Here is a 15,113-nt window from a genome sequence, read left to right as displayed (position 1 = left end):
ACCCCAAGTTAAAAGAAAATTTTCCAGCCCCAAATTTGAGAAATCAAAATTTATAGAAAACTGACCTAGAATGGGGGGGGGGGAGGGGGGAAGGGGGGCGTAAAAAATGTTAAGAACAGTTTCGTATTCAAATACTGTTCAGTAATGTATTCAGGTGGTAAAATGAACCAAAACCTCCTGAAATTTATTTCTGAATATATTATTGCGGCAATTTCTTACTTTATACTGTCAGACCTACTGACCTAATACCTAATATACTGACCTAGTACCACTCACTTCTAGTGTCTCGCATATTCTTGTGACCACATTCTACCTATTCATTTCATATATTAAATACTACAAACAAGACTGCTTATGGACAGGACTGTTCATTTTTTCCATATCTTAATTTTTAAAGTACATCTGATACAGATAGCAAACCAACGATTACATGCATAATACTGCATTGGCCTGTTTATTTCTTCTCACTACCCTGATCAAGCAGCAAAAAGACTTAAAAGAGTATGAAACCATACAGAAATTAAGCTCCAGGGCTGTGAATCAAAAACGAACAGTATGGTTTCAAGTTTCCCTTGGAATATCATTAGGTAGTATTCTTTTAGGTTAGTTTCCTAGACTGAATGAAATTTGACTTCTGCACCACTGAACAGGTTGTCATATACTGTAGTACTGTAGTTGTAGTAGCAGCTGAGTTCAGCAACAGTGAAGAATGGCATGGTGTGAGAATGCACAGTGGGAGTAAACAACAGGAAAATTGTGAGACATTGCCTGTGTTATGTTTGGCTGCCACCTGCACTAGTATTTCGTCACCTTCAACAACACCTAGGCTTTTTACAGCTTCTTTCCTAAGGCCTACTGCATTCAGCTGTTCCAAGTATAACATAGCAAGTTTTCAGAAATTATTCTTCCCTTTAAAAAAAAATCCTCAGTCAATCAAATTATGCTAATGTTAACTGGAATCAGAATACTCTGAACTATTCAGCTTCAATCATTTTAATGTTTGTACATCAGAGCTGTTCAGAGCAGCTGCATGGCATTGCCAGCTGAGGAACAACTATCATTATTTTAATTTCAAACTGAAAAATAGCCTTGCAGCAGTATTTAACCTTTTTCCAAAATGATAGACAAACTAAAACTGGGAAGATTCAGTTTTAATTAGTTAGCTCTTCGCATGAACTTTCTTAACAGATGCTAAAATTTTCTGTTAAAGGTCCTTTCACATTGTTTCAGGAGGCTAATCTGACAGAGAAAACAGTTCAAAAAGATGACTCATCTGTCTAAAATTATAAGAAAAATCATTCATGAAAATATGATCATTCTTACCATGATTAATTATTTTTACCATAATTACCAAAATTAACGAGTTTCAGTGTAGGTGTTTAGGAAGATCTTCTGTTAATATTTGTACAATAGAAAGCATCCTATCAGATTAGGAACATTCATTACTTATTACTGAGTAAACTGGGTAGGAAATATTATCATTTTTATTGCACTGTGTAGAAATACCGTTCCTTTTATGCTAGGCACTGAACATCAGCATGTGATATGTCATAGAAAATGGTGCCAGTTGACCATTATAAAAAGAAAGCACTGAACCAAACCAAACCAGTGAGTTACTAGGTGTCTTTAAGTTATCTGTCTGTCTTGGAGATACAGCATATAGTATAGATTATTACCTTAAGGTATCCTACACAAACCCTCTGCAAGGATCTGCTTACGATTCTGTATATTTCTGTCCTATTTGTTTATTTTCCCACATCAGTTATAAGTATGGAATGATTTCTCCAGGGAGGACATGAAAGATGGATGAGGTCAGGGTTCATTTAAATTTTTTTTTTTTTTTTTTTTACACATATAACATGGAGTAGACATTAGAAATCTAAGAAAAAACTGGCATTCTTCAGGCCTGATTTTGAAATTAAATGTTCCAGCAGCCTTCACTCTGGTCTGTTTTTTCAACAGTATTCACAGAAACACTATTTCAAATTTCCTCACAAATATAATTTTCTTTTTTTACCAATAATAAAAGTAATAAAAATACAAAATAATTTCTAACCTCAAGTACTTCTGCCACAATATTAAATTTTATTTAGTATTGTAATGCCACAGACTCCTTTGGCCTTATAACTGTACCCGATTATTTAAATGGACTCCAGGTTTATTCATCCATCTTTACAAAAGATGGATATTAAAGATCCACCTTTAAAAAAATCAGCCCTTGCTTCAATGCAATTCTTATCTAGTAGTGGTCCCACTGTCTACCGCATACAATGCTTTCAAAGCATTAATAAAATGTTGCTTTTAAAGCAAGCTATAAGCAGACACATTATAGCATTAAAAGTCCTTCTGTTAAAATATATTCTATCTATTTGAATATCTTATTTTACAATGCAGAACTGGAAAAAAAAATTTTGCATTGCTATACAAAACCTGTGTATGTCCCTTCCCTAAGAATGAAAAGGAACACAATTACTCTAAATGTCTATGGGCTTTTGTTTAGGTCTGTCTCTCAGATGATAGGCAAATACAGAGTTTGGGGAAAAAAAAAAAGAAACAAACAAATTGTAAAAAAATAGGAAGACCTAATCATTCATCTTCCTAGATTTTACTGGTCACTATCACTTAAATTTATTCCATCGTTTCTTTATAATCAGAACACACAGTGCCAATTTTGCCCATTCTTTCCAGCTGAGCTGAACTGAGAAAACTGTGAAAAGGCGTTTCCAGCCCAGTTGTAATGACGCTATCAAAACAGTGAAAATGTGATGCATTCAAGTAGCTGTGCACTAAACTACATCTTCATACATAAACTACAGTGGAGTCCTTCCTCCATATAGTTGTCTATAATGAAATAAATTCACTACACCATTCAACTCATGAATTGTTTTATCTTTATAGCTATATATAAAACAGCAACAAGAAAATTCAATTGAATGCTTGATTTTAACATATAAAAAAACCCCAAACCAAAAAACTAACCCCAACCCAAGCAAAAAACAAACAAAAATCAGACAAATAAACCAGAAGTAAATGCTTACACAGCAGATAAGGAGCTATCCTTCTTTGGTTTCTTCTTTTCTCGAGCATCACTAAAATCGAGAGCAGCTTTGTCCATTCCTAGTAACTCACTGATCCTGTCACGGCCATAGAATTCGCCATATTTATCCATGACCTAAGGTTAGGAGGAAAATTCAAGAGAATCAGTTCGGTGGACCATCTGGTTTTTAGCCTGGTTTCTGAATTCAAGAGGTTTAACATACACAAACATTTTCATCTGTTTGTTTCCATCTCAGTCTCTCGTACCAGTCAGTAATTTATTTTTTTTTTTCCTGCTCATTTGCAATCAATTCAATTGAAGCAAAAGGTGGGTGTCAAAGAGAAGCTTTTCCTGCTCATTTAGTGAAAACAGGAAAAGGAAAGCAACCAACCAGAAGGAGAATAACTTGATATCATCACCAACAGAAAAAAAATTACACTGTGAGGTTCACAAAGGAAAGGTATGTTCTGAATACGCTAGCTACATGAAAAGCTCTTTTTAAAATAATAATTCTCAAAGACAGTATTGGACCCCTACTAGTTATTTCTTTTGAGGAAAAAAAACCCAAACCAACAAACTAAACCAAAATAAAAAAAATGACTCAACATATTTATTTGGTTTAAAAAGGTTTTTAAAATAACTCACGTGTCTTGATTAGGAATTTTAGAGAATTTTTTTTTTTTTTTCAGGGGAAGTATTTCACATTGAAATAGTTGTGAAAAACGTCATCACTTATTAACTAGCGCCATTGAATTATTTTATGATCTTATTTTTTTTAGTTAATATGCTTCATATATATTTTTTAAAATAAGCCTTACCTTTCTTTTCACAAATTTGTCCCAGTAGTTATTTGGAAAAGACCTGAAAATTACAGATAAACAAGATTACATTTTAGACAGTCATGAGAAGATGTAGTCATTACTATGACATCATAAAAATTACAAACTGATTTAATTTCTAAGAGGCTCTTTGTTGTTGCTATCATTTGTGAAGTCACTGGAATGAGTTGCCAACTGGCATTCAGCCTACCATGTTAATGCGGCTGACAAAGAGTGGCAAAGCCAATGCCTGCAGACAGGGTTCTAAAGCAGCTGGATCTCAAGTCCCATCAGGCAGAGCTGGGACTTTAAATATTTTCCTTGAGAGCCTTCAATGGACACTAAAGGGATGCAAAGCACAGTTCATTTTTGAACTGAACAGCAATACAAAATCATCACTGTGCTTGCAAAAAAGAAAAAAAAAAGTAGGTGTTTTTTTTTTTTTTATGGAACAGAGATGATTTTAAAGCAAAAACCTAGGAATAAATCAGATTAAAAAGTAATAGTAAACATCAGCATAACAGGTGCCTGAAATATTTTGCATATCCTTGCTAGAAATACATCCCTAACTGTTATTTCCAACAAGATGGATGATCAGCTATGTAATTCTGGAGATTGAAGAGCAATTCCTTGAAAAGCGATAAAGAGATAGAGTAGATAAAAAACTCACTGTGTGTTGATTACAAGTCTATCCCACTGTCCCTTAATATCATCTTCTGATGGCTGTTCAGTTATATACAATCCATCAAATTCCAATTTCCTTGCTACTTCCTTTTCTCGCTTAAAAATAACCAGTGGAACCTGCAGTTCAAAAAGATATCAGGAATTATTTAAAATGCACTGACATGTGTGCAAATTTTTGAGAAAAGCTGGTTGTTATGAAAAATTAAGTATGGGAACTGAACAAAGCAAAAGTAGTATTTAAAAAAATTAAAAGACTTGACAATTGACTAGAACACCTCAAAGGTATAGGCGCACAAGGACCTGGTCATTCAGAATCACATAACCACAGTGTACCACACAGTTGCAAAAAGACGGCCAAACACCCTGAAAAGGGATCCTTCAAAAAAAATTAGTTCTTCAGTGCTATGCAGTTATTAGAGACAGACAAATGAAAGAAAGCTAAAATAAAAACACTTTCAAAATGCTTAGAATTTGGGATCACACTTTTGAAGTGCATTTTGATATCCAGAGCTGTTAGAGGTTGCCTTTCATTTGTTAAAGAATTCTTGAGGTTTCATAGTGGGAAGCAAAGTGTTTTCACAGCACAGAGCAAAGAAAGACCAGAAACAGTAAAAAGAAAAAACCTTAAATCACATTCACGTTCCATATACTTGATTTTTGCTCTATAGCTCTTTGCCAGCAGTTGAGATGCCTGAGCAGTAAGGATCAGGCTTTACCCACAAGTCTCTTTCATTAGCTGGCTGATGTTCAAAGCACACTCCGAGAAGGCAGATCTAACTAGTGGTCCCAGCGGAGTGGATTTTTCTTAGAAATCTCTTACCACAAAAAATAAACCATACCCTTCCCTGGAATTATTTCACAGGTCCCCAAAGTTCACCCACCCTGCTTTACTGTCCTTGACTGTATTACTAGTCAAGACTGGGCATGAATATATTGAAATAGTAATAATAAAAATTAGACTGCTTAAGCAACATGGTGATTGCATTAGATATGATAACAACAGTTTGAATCTTATTTTCACACAGCTGAGAAAAATGTAGTGAATTCCATGCAAAGCAATCTCCAGAAGCAAACGTATCATACACAGACATGTAGTTACAAAGATTTTCAATTTTGAAAGCAGTATATCTCCAAAGAAAAGAGACTGAAACCATATTTGGTCTTTTATTCAGGGTTTCAGAATTTGAAAGAAGGTAATTTATTACGGCAGATAATAAGTAAAGTCTTTCCCTTCTGGCTAGAAAAGAAATGTAGTTTGAAAAGACAACATGGGAAAGTAGCATAAAAAGTCATAGTCGGAAAAAAAAAAAGCTATAAGGTGGGAGGACATCTCAAAAGCCAGAAATCTAGGTTTTCATGCTGTGTGCCAACCACCGAAACAGGAAAATGTATTTCAGTGTTTATTGATGTGCAGAGATGCTTAAGGTAGAGATTAAAATTGATCATTTAGTGCAGTTGTATGAGGACTATTTGCCTCAACTACAAATGCAGATTGTGTCTTTTTAGCATAGAAAACGTAATATCCATTACACGAGGAAAAAAAAATGAGGACCACATAAAAGCTTAAAAAAACCCCTATAAGGACAAATTAGCAGCCATACTGCATCATAGCAAAGGTCCATTTAATTTAATATTATCTTGCATTTCGACCTATAGTTTTTGTCTCAGGAAGAGTGTAAAAATGGGGGTAGTATATCCCAGATATACTCCTCCCATCTCCAGAGATTTATACCATTTGGTCTTCCTAAATCAGAAGCAGCATTTTACCAGTAAATGTGGCATCTTTATTTCTTACATCCCTAAAGAGATCTTCAGCAGGACATTCCTTTAAAAGATGCTTAAGTTCCTGGCAAAACACTATGACTAGAGCGTGTATGAAAAGAAGGCATTGTCCATAGACTCAACATGCAGCAGTGGTAGTCCAAAATGCTGCATGTTTTAAAATGACCCAGTTGACAGACTAGTAACACAGACACTGTCATCTAGCTTCCTCTGGCCATGGGTACTCACAGCTTGCCTATGACAGTCACAAACTGCTTCTGCTGTAATTGTATGGCTAACATGGCAATGGTCAAATGCTGATCCTATGATCCTGTGTCAGCACAGCAAATCAGGCTCTGGCCTGTAAGTTTCTGAATTCCCACATCACAAAACATACAATTTCTGCATAGGTTACACTAACAGAATAGTGTTTCTTTACACGGTCCCTCAAACTGCTTAAACAAAGTTGCTATGACTTTTTTCATATTTATAGCACTCAATGGATAAAAAAGTTCAGAGATTGAAGAAAAAGCAGTGTTCATTTTTCCTTACTTTCAAACAGTAATACCCTATGATGCAGAAAAATGAGATGACTGTGTGTAGGATGGCCAAAATCCGCAGTGTGGGCTCCATGTAGCCACTGCTTTCTTCCAGGACGTAATGCACTGCAATGACCCTCTCGTCATCGCTTTCCAGGCTGTTCAGCTTGGTACTTTCACCAGTAGACACCACAGGAACTTCCTTTTCTTCCGTTTCAGCAGAGGTGGAGACCTGTTAAAATCACTTAATCTTAATACTGCAGCTGTAATCCTTTGACAGGAGCTTTACACTACTACAAGCTAAGTAGTGTAACTGAAAACAATGCTAACAAGGACAATATAATTGAAAGGAAACTTAGGCGTTTTTTGCGTAAATATGTCCACAGAGAATACCTCACAGAGACTCTTTAATCTTGTTACAGGAATCTGTGATAGCATGCATTTTCATTTTTTTTTTTTCTTTTACTCTCTGCCCATGGTAGCAAATTTGAACCTTGCTGAATTTTATCACCTCAAATTCAAGAAATGGCATAACCCTCTAGGAAGAAATCCAGTCAGCTCCTGATAATCCTATGCGTAGCTCTTATCAGTAGGGCTCTGACAAAAAACAGTTTTAGTCTGAAGACTCTAGAGTTGCATTAACAATACTAAAAGTCTTGACAAATAAGATCAATGATATTCTAGGCAGCTTAAGATGATGTGCCTTCTATTTGCTGTACACACCCTCTCAGGGGAGCATAATGGCACAAAAAAATATCTCAGTGGACACTTATTAGTTTAAGTTGCCAGTGAAGGCTGGGCTTGGCTGAGTCACTGTACTGTGAAATGGAGAGTCTGAGGCATGGGTATGCCTTTCAGTATGCTGCCTCTGCTGCAGCACAGGCTTTTAGAAATAGCTAAAGAAAGAAATAGCTTTGTGTACTGGAAGTCTATTATTACCTCAAATAAACACTTTGGCTCCTACTGTGTTAGATTTCTGAAGTGGCAGTATGAAGCAGGTATTTAATCTGTAGACTAGGCAGTTTTACCATAGTGTACCGCCTACAAAACCTGAATGTTTTTCAGTATACAACTTGAAAAATAGTATTTTGACAAGTTTACCTTATAGAAAAGCAGGATGAAGTTGATGGCAAAAGCAACAAATAATGCCAACATCCTCATATTGTAAAAGTTTCGTGCAAAATAATTCTGAAAATAGAAACAGAACATAAATATACTTTTCTTAATTTCATAGAAACATAGAATGGTTTGGGTTGGAAGGGACCTTAAAGATCATCTAGTTCCAACCCCCTGCCATAGGCAGGGACACCTTCCAGTAGACCAGGTTGCTCAAAGCCCTGTAATGATGCCACAATACTTACTAGGTTGTTGCATGGGTTGTTTGTTTCCCCTGTAGAGCTTTTTAATAGAATTATAAATAGGATAGTTGCCTCTCATGGAGAGACAAATTCTACAGGCTCACAAAATGTGAAAATCTGGGCATTTTATTCACATAAAAATGCATGGCTGTTTTCCAGTGATGGACAGGCATCTCTGAAGGTCTACGTTTTGGACCACAGTTGTCTTCCCAAGAATTAATATCATGTCTACTAAGTTATTTGTGTGTTTCTTTCCTCTAACATTGGAGTTAAACCTTTGCCTTTATGCCCTTTTTATAGATGATGGTAATAGAAAAATGAGGTTTATCAGGTGCAAATTTGCCTTTACATTGGTAGAATTTACATGATGGAACACATCCCTGCCAACAGCTAAACACATAGTCTAGAGAACAGCTTACAAGAAGCTTCTGTTGGTATGCAATGATTTTCTTCCAGAAAGCCGATTCCTGAACTTCTGGTTCTCCATATCTGTGAGTATGAAGTTGTCTTAATTTCTGTTTTCCTTTGTCTTCCTTGGCTTTCTCTTCTTTTTCTCCATCTTCTCCTCTTAAGATACAAATTAAGCCAAAATAACATGTCAAGTTAATAAAATTGCTAAACAAAAAACTTAAACCACACCCCGAAAGAGTCCACTGCATCTTTTCATGAGGCTCAAGTAGTCATGACTCATGCAGTTCACACATCTGAATAAAGAGGACATATGTCTCTTCAGTCCAAAGAGCTGGCAAGGTCTGGTTAAAGCCTACAGATAATTAAACTTACTGGTTTGGCACCTTGAAATGAGAATGCTAACCGGCAGGTAGCCAACAATCTACCAACCTTATTACCTGCGTCTGCTTCATAATTGTGCAGCTAATACTTGTGCTGACAGATGTCTGTAAGCTGACAGCCTGTATTTGGCACTGTCTCCCCTCCAACTTTAGGCACTTGGAACTACCCGGTTCCCACAAAGGCTACAGAAAACTTTGGTTCTTGTATTTATAATCCAAACCTCACTTTTTAAATTTCTGTCCAATGGTGGAATTCATAAGTACTCACTTCAAGAGGAAAGAGGACTAAGAAAGCTTGACAGCATTTGATGTGTGATTATCAGTGTGCTGCCCAATTATAGAAAGTCATAGTTAGGGGACTGCCTTCTCCATACACATGATCTAAGGAATGGTGAATCATCTTAAAAGTTAATTTGACCTGACAGCATGATAGATGAAAGGATCACAGAAGTCCATTTGAAGCTAAACCAGAGTGAGAGGTAACTTAAAAGTTATATTATTAATTTCTCTATACCTATATACAAACAGAATAGCCAATGTCCTAAGCTGCTTCTCTTACTAAAATACACTCTTACTAAAATTCACGTGTCAAGTGAAAGTTTGGCTTATGTTAGGAGTGGCTTCAGGGCAGCTAATAGTGCCAGGCACTGCAATCGTCACAGAGAACACAGGTATGACTGCAACTCACACGGCCAAGCTGAGCAATCCACAGCGAAATGACCTTCAAAAGTCAGCAAGACTCTCCTTCACAAAATTATACTGTCTAGAAATTTGCTGTACTGATTAGGAAGAAGAGTTTTTGTTATGGGCAAGTGTCATCCCAGGAGAGCAATAAGGATAGGGCTTGAGACCAAGGGACCCACCTAGAATTTTGACAGTGAAGTATCAGCTACAGGCACTGTACACATATCAGAATCATACATGTATCAGAAACCATAAAATACAGGGATGGAGTGCCATACATTTTACTGGTTAAAACCAAGCATTATGGTTTTGCTTTCCACTCTTTTTATTCTGAGCTAATCTCCTTAACATTAAATTTTAATGTATCCTAAAAAGTTTAAAACGATCATTTATCAAATGCTAACGCTAGTTCTTCACAAAGACATGAGAGTACTCAGTAATTCACTAAAATTACATTGCAATATTAAGGTTTTGCAAAATCCAAATAACTCAAAATAGGTCATAGCAAATGGGAGGGGCAAAAAAGATTCAGTCTCTACCACTGATGGATAATAAGTTTCAGGAACTCAGGTGCTCTTACAATTTTTCCAAGAAATTTTCTTCTATCTTTCAGACTTGCCAACAAAAACGTAATCAATCAAAAATTGAAAATAAAAGAAACTAAATTGATATTAGAAAGGATGTTGCTGCAAGAGGGAAATTCATAAAATCTCAGAGTGATGCTATTTACATGCCATTTCCTTGCAAATATGCATGGATGTGGATGAGGGTTAAAAATCCTAACTGTTGGAATGGACACAAAATTAAAGGCAAAGAAGTAAGTACAAATCAAGGTGGTTTTTTTCAGTGAAAGAAACATTTCATAGGATCAGAGGTTAAAGTAATACATACTCTGCTTTTTCAGGTTCAGATTTTGTTTCTTCCTTTTCTTCCTTTTCATCTTCTTTCACCTGCTCCTAGAGAAAGATTAAATAAAAGCATCTAAACTATTATTCAGTACAATGTTAGTTAAAAGGATACACAGAGTGCAAAATGTTAGGCTTTTTTATTAAAAAAAACCAACAACAACAAACCAACAATTGAAACCCTGAAAGAAGATGATCCTCCAATTTACATTAATGAAGAGACATTTTAACACTGAATCAGAAGGCGGCTGTGACAATTCAAGTTTATGACATCAGAGAGGGTAAACACCAGTAATTATGGTTGATTACCTAAAGAACATGTCACAAAACTGAGAAAAACACAGATGCAAATTTTGTTTCAAAACTACAGATAACATATGAAAGAGAGAAACATACAGAAGAAATAAAAAATACAGATACCTGGACTTTTTCTTGCACCTCAGGCATTGGAGCTAAGGATGGAGTGCCCAGTAAATCACTCAAACCGGCATTTGGATTGTGAGGGATCAATTTATACTGTCCACCTTCTCGTTTCAAATCCAAACCAAATATATCTGAGAGTAAATCACTCTCATCTGATAAAGTTCTCAGATCTGCCAAGTCTTCTGTAGGTAATACAGCTTCTGTTGGCTTCCTCTCCCCCTCTTCTCCTTCCCCACGCACCTCATCCTGAGTGGGATCTGGCATATTAGCTAATAGCTCAGCAACCTTGATTTTCTTTGCTCCTTCTACTAGGCTTCCTCCAAGCAGCAAACTGCATATGATGCGAAAGAAGCCCCGGACAACACTGCAAGCAAAATGTAGTAAGCCCATCAAAATTCTCCAATAGGAAGAAAACAAAGCCATGACCATGTCCTTCATGGTCATTTTCTTCACTTTTTTCATCTGTTTCTTTAGGCTCTTCATGCTGAGCATTTTCATAAGAGTCATTAGATTATATTTAAGAGCTACTAATGCTGACTTCATGGTCACAAGAGAGAAGAAACCCATTCTAGGATCCTGTTCCTCAGGCTTATCTTTCTCATTCTCCTCTTTATTTGCTGACCTTTCATTTAGATCTGATTCAGAGATCTGGGCAGCCAGTTGCATTTCAAAGATGGTATCCTCACAGAAATTAACAAAAAGCTCCATCTTTTCTTTCTCCCCGCCTTCATTTACAACATCAAATATAAATTGTCTCTTTGACTCTTTCACCTGAGGTTTCTCCCACTGAGTCCGACTTGACTCGCTTATTTCAAAATAAACGCGTTCAATGCGCTTCGCGCTGCCCATGATTTCTATGCGTCCAAGGAAAGGCTGAAAGTAATTCAGCACACTCTCTGACAGTTCAAGAAAAGTTTGCAAGCGGGTATCATGGGGCATGTGTTCTGACAGGTTGGTCAGGAGAACAGCAACATTGAAACCAATGTCTTTGGCAGGTTCATGGAATCGTTTCACAAACTCCTCATAGTCCAGAGTCTCATTCTCGTCTGTTTCAGCACATGATAGCAGAAACTCAGTTTCAGACTGGGTGTAATGCTTGTGGCTTTCCATTGCCTTGTGAAAATCCCTCTTTGAAATTAACCCTTTACCATCAGGGTCATATTCTTTGAAAGCATCAGAGGAAGTCAAATCCTTCAATTTTAAGAACATATCAAAAAACTTCAGAATCATCTCCACATTGCTGGACGATTCCACAAGCATATCGACCATCTGCTTGCCAATAGTTCCATTCACAACATTACCTATATGCAATGACATGAAGTTAGAGATGCTGATAGCAGTAAATGTTTTAGCAAAGAAAAGTGAATAATAATCACTAGTGAAATGATCAAACAAGTAAGAATAATAAACTATTGGCTAACACACTCACATGAGAAAGCTAGCAATAAAATCAGAAATCTTTTACTAATAACACTACCCTAAGACTTGGAAAAAACATAAGTAAATTATTATTAGCCATTAAAGAAAGGAAAAACTAACAAGCCCTACACAGAGACATCTGTTACATTTAATATAGTACTAAACATGAGACAGCATAGTGTGAAATTTACTATAGTGCAACATAGACAGAACTAGTGTCATACTTCTTAGGATGAGTAGCTCTGTAGGTTACTCATGAAGCACAGCCTAAAATACTAAGAAATTTGCTTCTCAGTGGCCTTCTAGGAGAAAAGCAGTAGCGATGCATGCTACACTGCAATCTATGCTGCATTTACTGCTCTTTTAAGTTTTCTCAAGAAAATAAATGTGATAGGATACGTGTAAGAAGCAAACCAGATCTTTGGATCACCTATATGCATGTCTGGTTATTCTAGTATTGGAAACAGTAATACAGTACCGTAAAGGAGCTAAAGAAACAGTAGTATTTCCTGACAATGATCACATTCTCTGGGGAACCATAATTTTGGGTATTACCTATAAAGGACCTTGAACCAAGTCACTAGACAAATCAAAGTCTGTACTTTATGGCTAAAATCACTACCAAAATAAATGCAATATAGTAAAGGTGTTTGTTAATAAAATGGTTGATAAATGGTTCAGTTCCTAGAACGCAGAATTCCAACTTCAATAGTAAGAAAACTTTTCACCTAAGCCAAAAGAGAAGCCGTTTAATGGAAACAAAGTAGAATTTCTGCCAGAGCTGGATTTTAAACAGTTCTGGCATTCAGAATTAATGTAAACTGTGTCAACTACACTATATAAATCTCCCATTTACTTTAAGACCTAACAACTCTTCTCACAATTGAGACATAAAAATTAAAAAGGAAAATGAAGCATTGTTTCTCACATGAAGAAAATCACAAAGCTAAAAACTTTGTGAACAACTTCTGAAGAGGATTTCAAATTAAGTTTTAACTACCTTCCAGCATGGACAGCAACATGACAACCATATCCTTCTGAAGATCCATTAATTCCTTCAGTAATTCAATTTGACTGGAATCCTAAATAATGAACACAATATACAAAATGAGATATCTATTGACTTCTTTGACATTTATATATGTGCATGCATATTTCATCTGTAAAAATGAGATACAGGAATTAAGCTAGTGGTGCCAAAGCTGGCAATACGGTGAAAATATATTTAATTGCTTGATTCCTTACAGTACATTTACAGGATCAAATATTTACATGACCATCTGTTTAGAAGCGAGTAATTCAATAAAGACAAAGTGAAAACTGCAAGTGATGAAAAAACTTAAAGCAATAACTGCATATGTCAAGCTCACACATGATGCCTCTGTAACGTTTTATGTCAGCTTAAATATTGTTGCTGTTAGTGTAATCAAGTTTACAGCTACGAAATGTAAAAACAATGCCAGCAGCACATGGAGCTCAAAACATGATTCAAAGTAAGCGATTCTATTATAGACTAGTGAACTACTTTGGGAGAAAAATGAAATAAAAATCAGAGTATTTATTAATAAAATTCCATTAGTATTTCCTTAAATAGACATATTGATTCTTTTACCTTCCTATTATCCCATTCGGCTTATCAATTTTACTATTTCCCTTGACAATGATTTTAACCTGGAATCTATCTGGGTAGATTTATTCAACTACTTAATTTCTTCCTCTGCGATACACGGCTGCGTCATGACATTGATAAGGCATACTTAGCATTGCTGGACTTCAGTGACTAGTACAACAAACTGAAGGCACTCTATGACAATTCGGATCTTGGACTGAAAACAGCACAATCTGGAAATAATGAAGATTTCTAATTGATATGTCTTGTAAGTTTTCATTACATATCTTCTTCAACAGCTCCTCACAACCTGGAGGATCTTTATTCATTTAGATTGAAAATTTTACTTTCATTTTCCACCTTACAGAGAATTCTTAAGAAGTATTACCAAAATCACCTTGTTGCTTCCTAGTACAACACTAGAGAAGGAAAATAGAAAAAAAAAAAAAAAAAGAAAAAGAAAAAACCCACCAAAAAAACCCAAAACCAAAACCAAACAAAACCCAAACAAAGCAGTGATTTAGCTTTGATCCTATTTAAATCTTTTTTCAAATATTCTCCAGAAATGCTCTAGAAACTCCCTATGTAAAACAAAGCCCCTCTTACAGACAAAAGCCATATGGCAACTCCTTATAAATCTATTTAGCCATGCCCTACACGTTTGAAAAATGGTATTTCAATAGAATCTGAAAAGCTTATTGATATATTCTTGCAATAAATATAAACAAACAAAAGAGCCCACGTCTATTCTGGTCTTTCCCATCACTATTTATCATACATTTGGAGTGGACTATGTTTCTGTCATCCCACAGAACAGCATGATTAACTCCACACATCAGAATGGATCTTGTTGTGCAAAGCTTGGTTTTCTCTGAAATGGCAGGGTAAGTATCATTACTCTCTAGATGCAGTAATTAAAAGATGCTATGAAGCCACTCTGGGCACAGCCATGACTATAAACTTGTAATTACTGTAAAAAGAAATCTTGCCAATAGCCACATATTTCTCAATCAACACATAGCTACCACGTATTTGACTCACTGTCATTAAATACTTGCATACCAACTTTCATGTTGCTTGTGATA

General features: G+C 35.8%; 1 protein-coding gene across 6 annotated transcripts in view; it reads right to left on the bottom strand.

Moving 5' to 3' along the window:
• Positions 1–15,113, bottom strand: part of RYR2 (ryanodine receptor 2) — a 375,228-nt gene that overhangs the window by 15,270 nt on the left and 344,845 nt on the right. For all 6 annotated transcript variants that reach the window (XM_030499610.1, XM_030499611.1, XM_030499612.1 and 3 more), the window contains 9 exons: positions 13,420–13,501; positions 10,998–12,301; positions 10,564–10,628; positions 8,617–8,764; positions 7,941–8,027; positions 6,853–7,071; positions 4,526–4,656; positions 3,856–3,898; positions 3,039–3,172 (listed from right to left, as the gene is read on the bottom strand). In XM_030499610.1, coding sequence (XP_030355470.1) covers positions 3,039–3,172; positions 3,856–3,898; positions 4,526–4,656; positions 6,853–7,071; positions 7,941–8,027; positions 8,617–8,764; positions 10,564–10,628; positions 10,998–12,301; positions 13,420–13,501 — 2,213 coding nt within the window. The remainder of the gene's footprint in view (positions 1–3,038; positions 3,173–3,855; positions 3,899–4,525; positions 4,657–6,852; positions 7,072–7,940; positions 8,028–8,616; positions 8,765–10,563; positions 10,629–10,997; positions 12,302–13,419; positions 13,502–15,113) is intronic.

This window comes from Strigops habroptila, chromosome 10 (assembly GCF_004027225.2).
Source record: "Strigops habroptila isolate Jane chromosome 10, bStrHab1.2.pri, whole genome shotgun sequence".
Classification (NCBI taxonomy): Eukaryota; Metazoa; Chordata; class Aves; order Psittaciformes; family Psittacidae; genus Strigops; species Strigops habroptila.
Note: the sequence above shows the minus strand (reverse complement) of the source record. Positions and strands in the feature narration are given on the sequence as shown.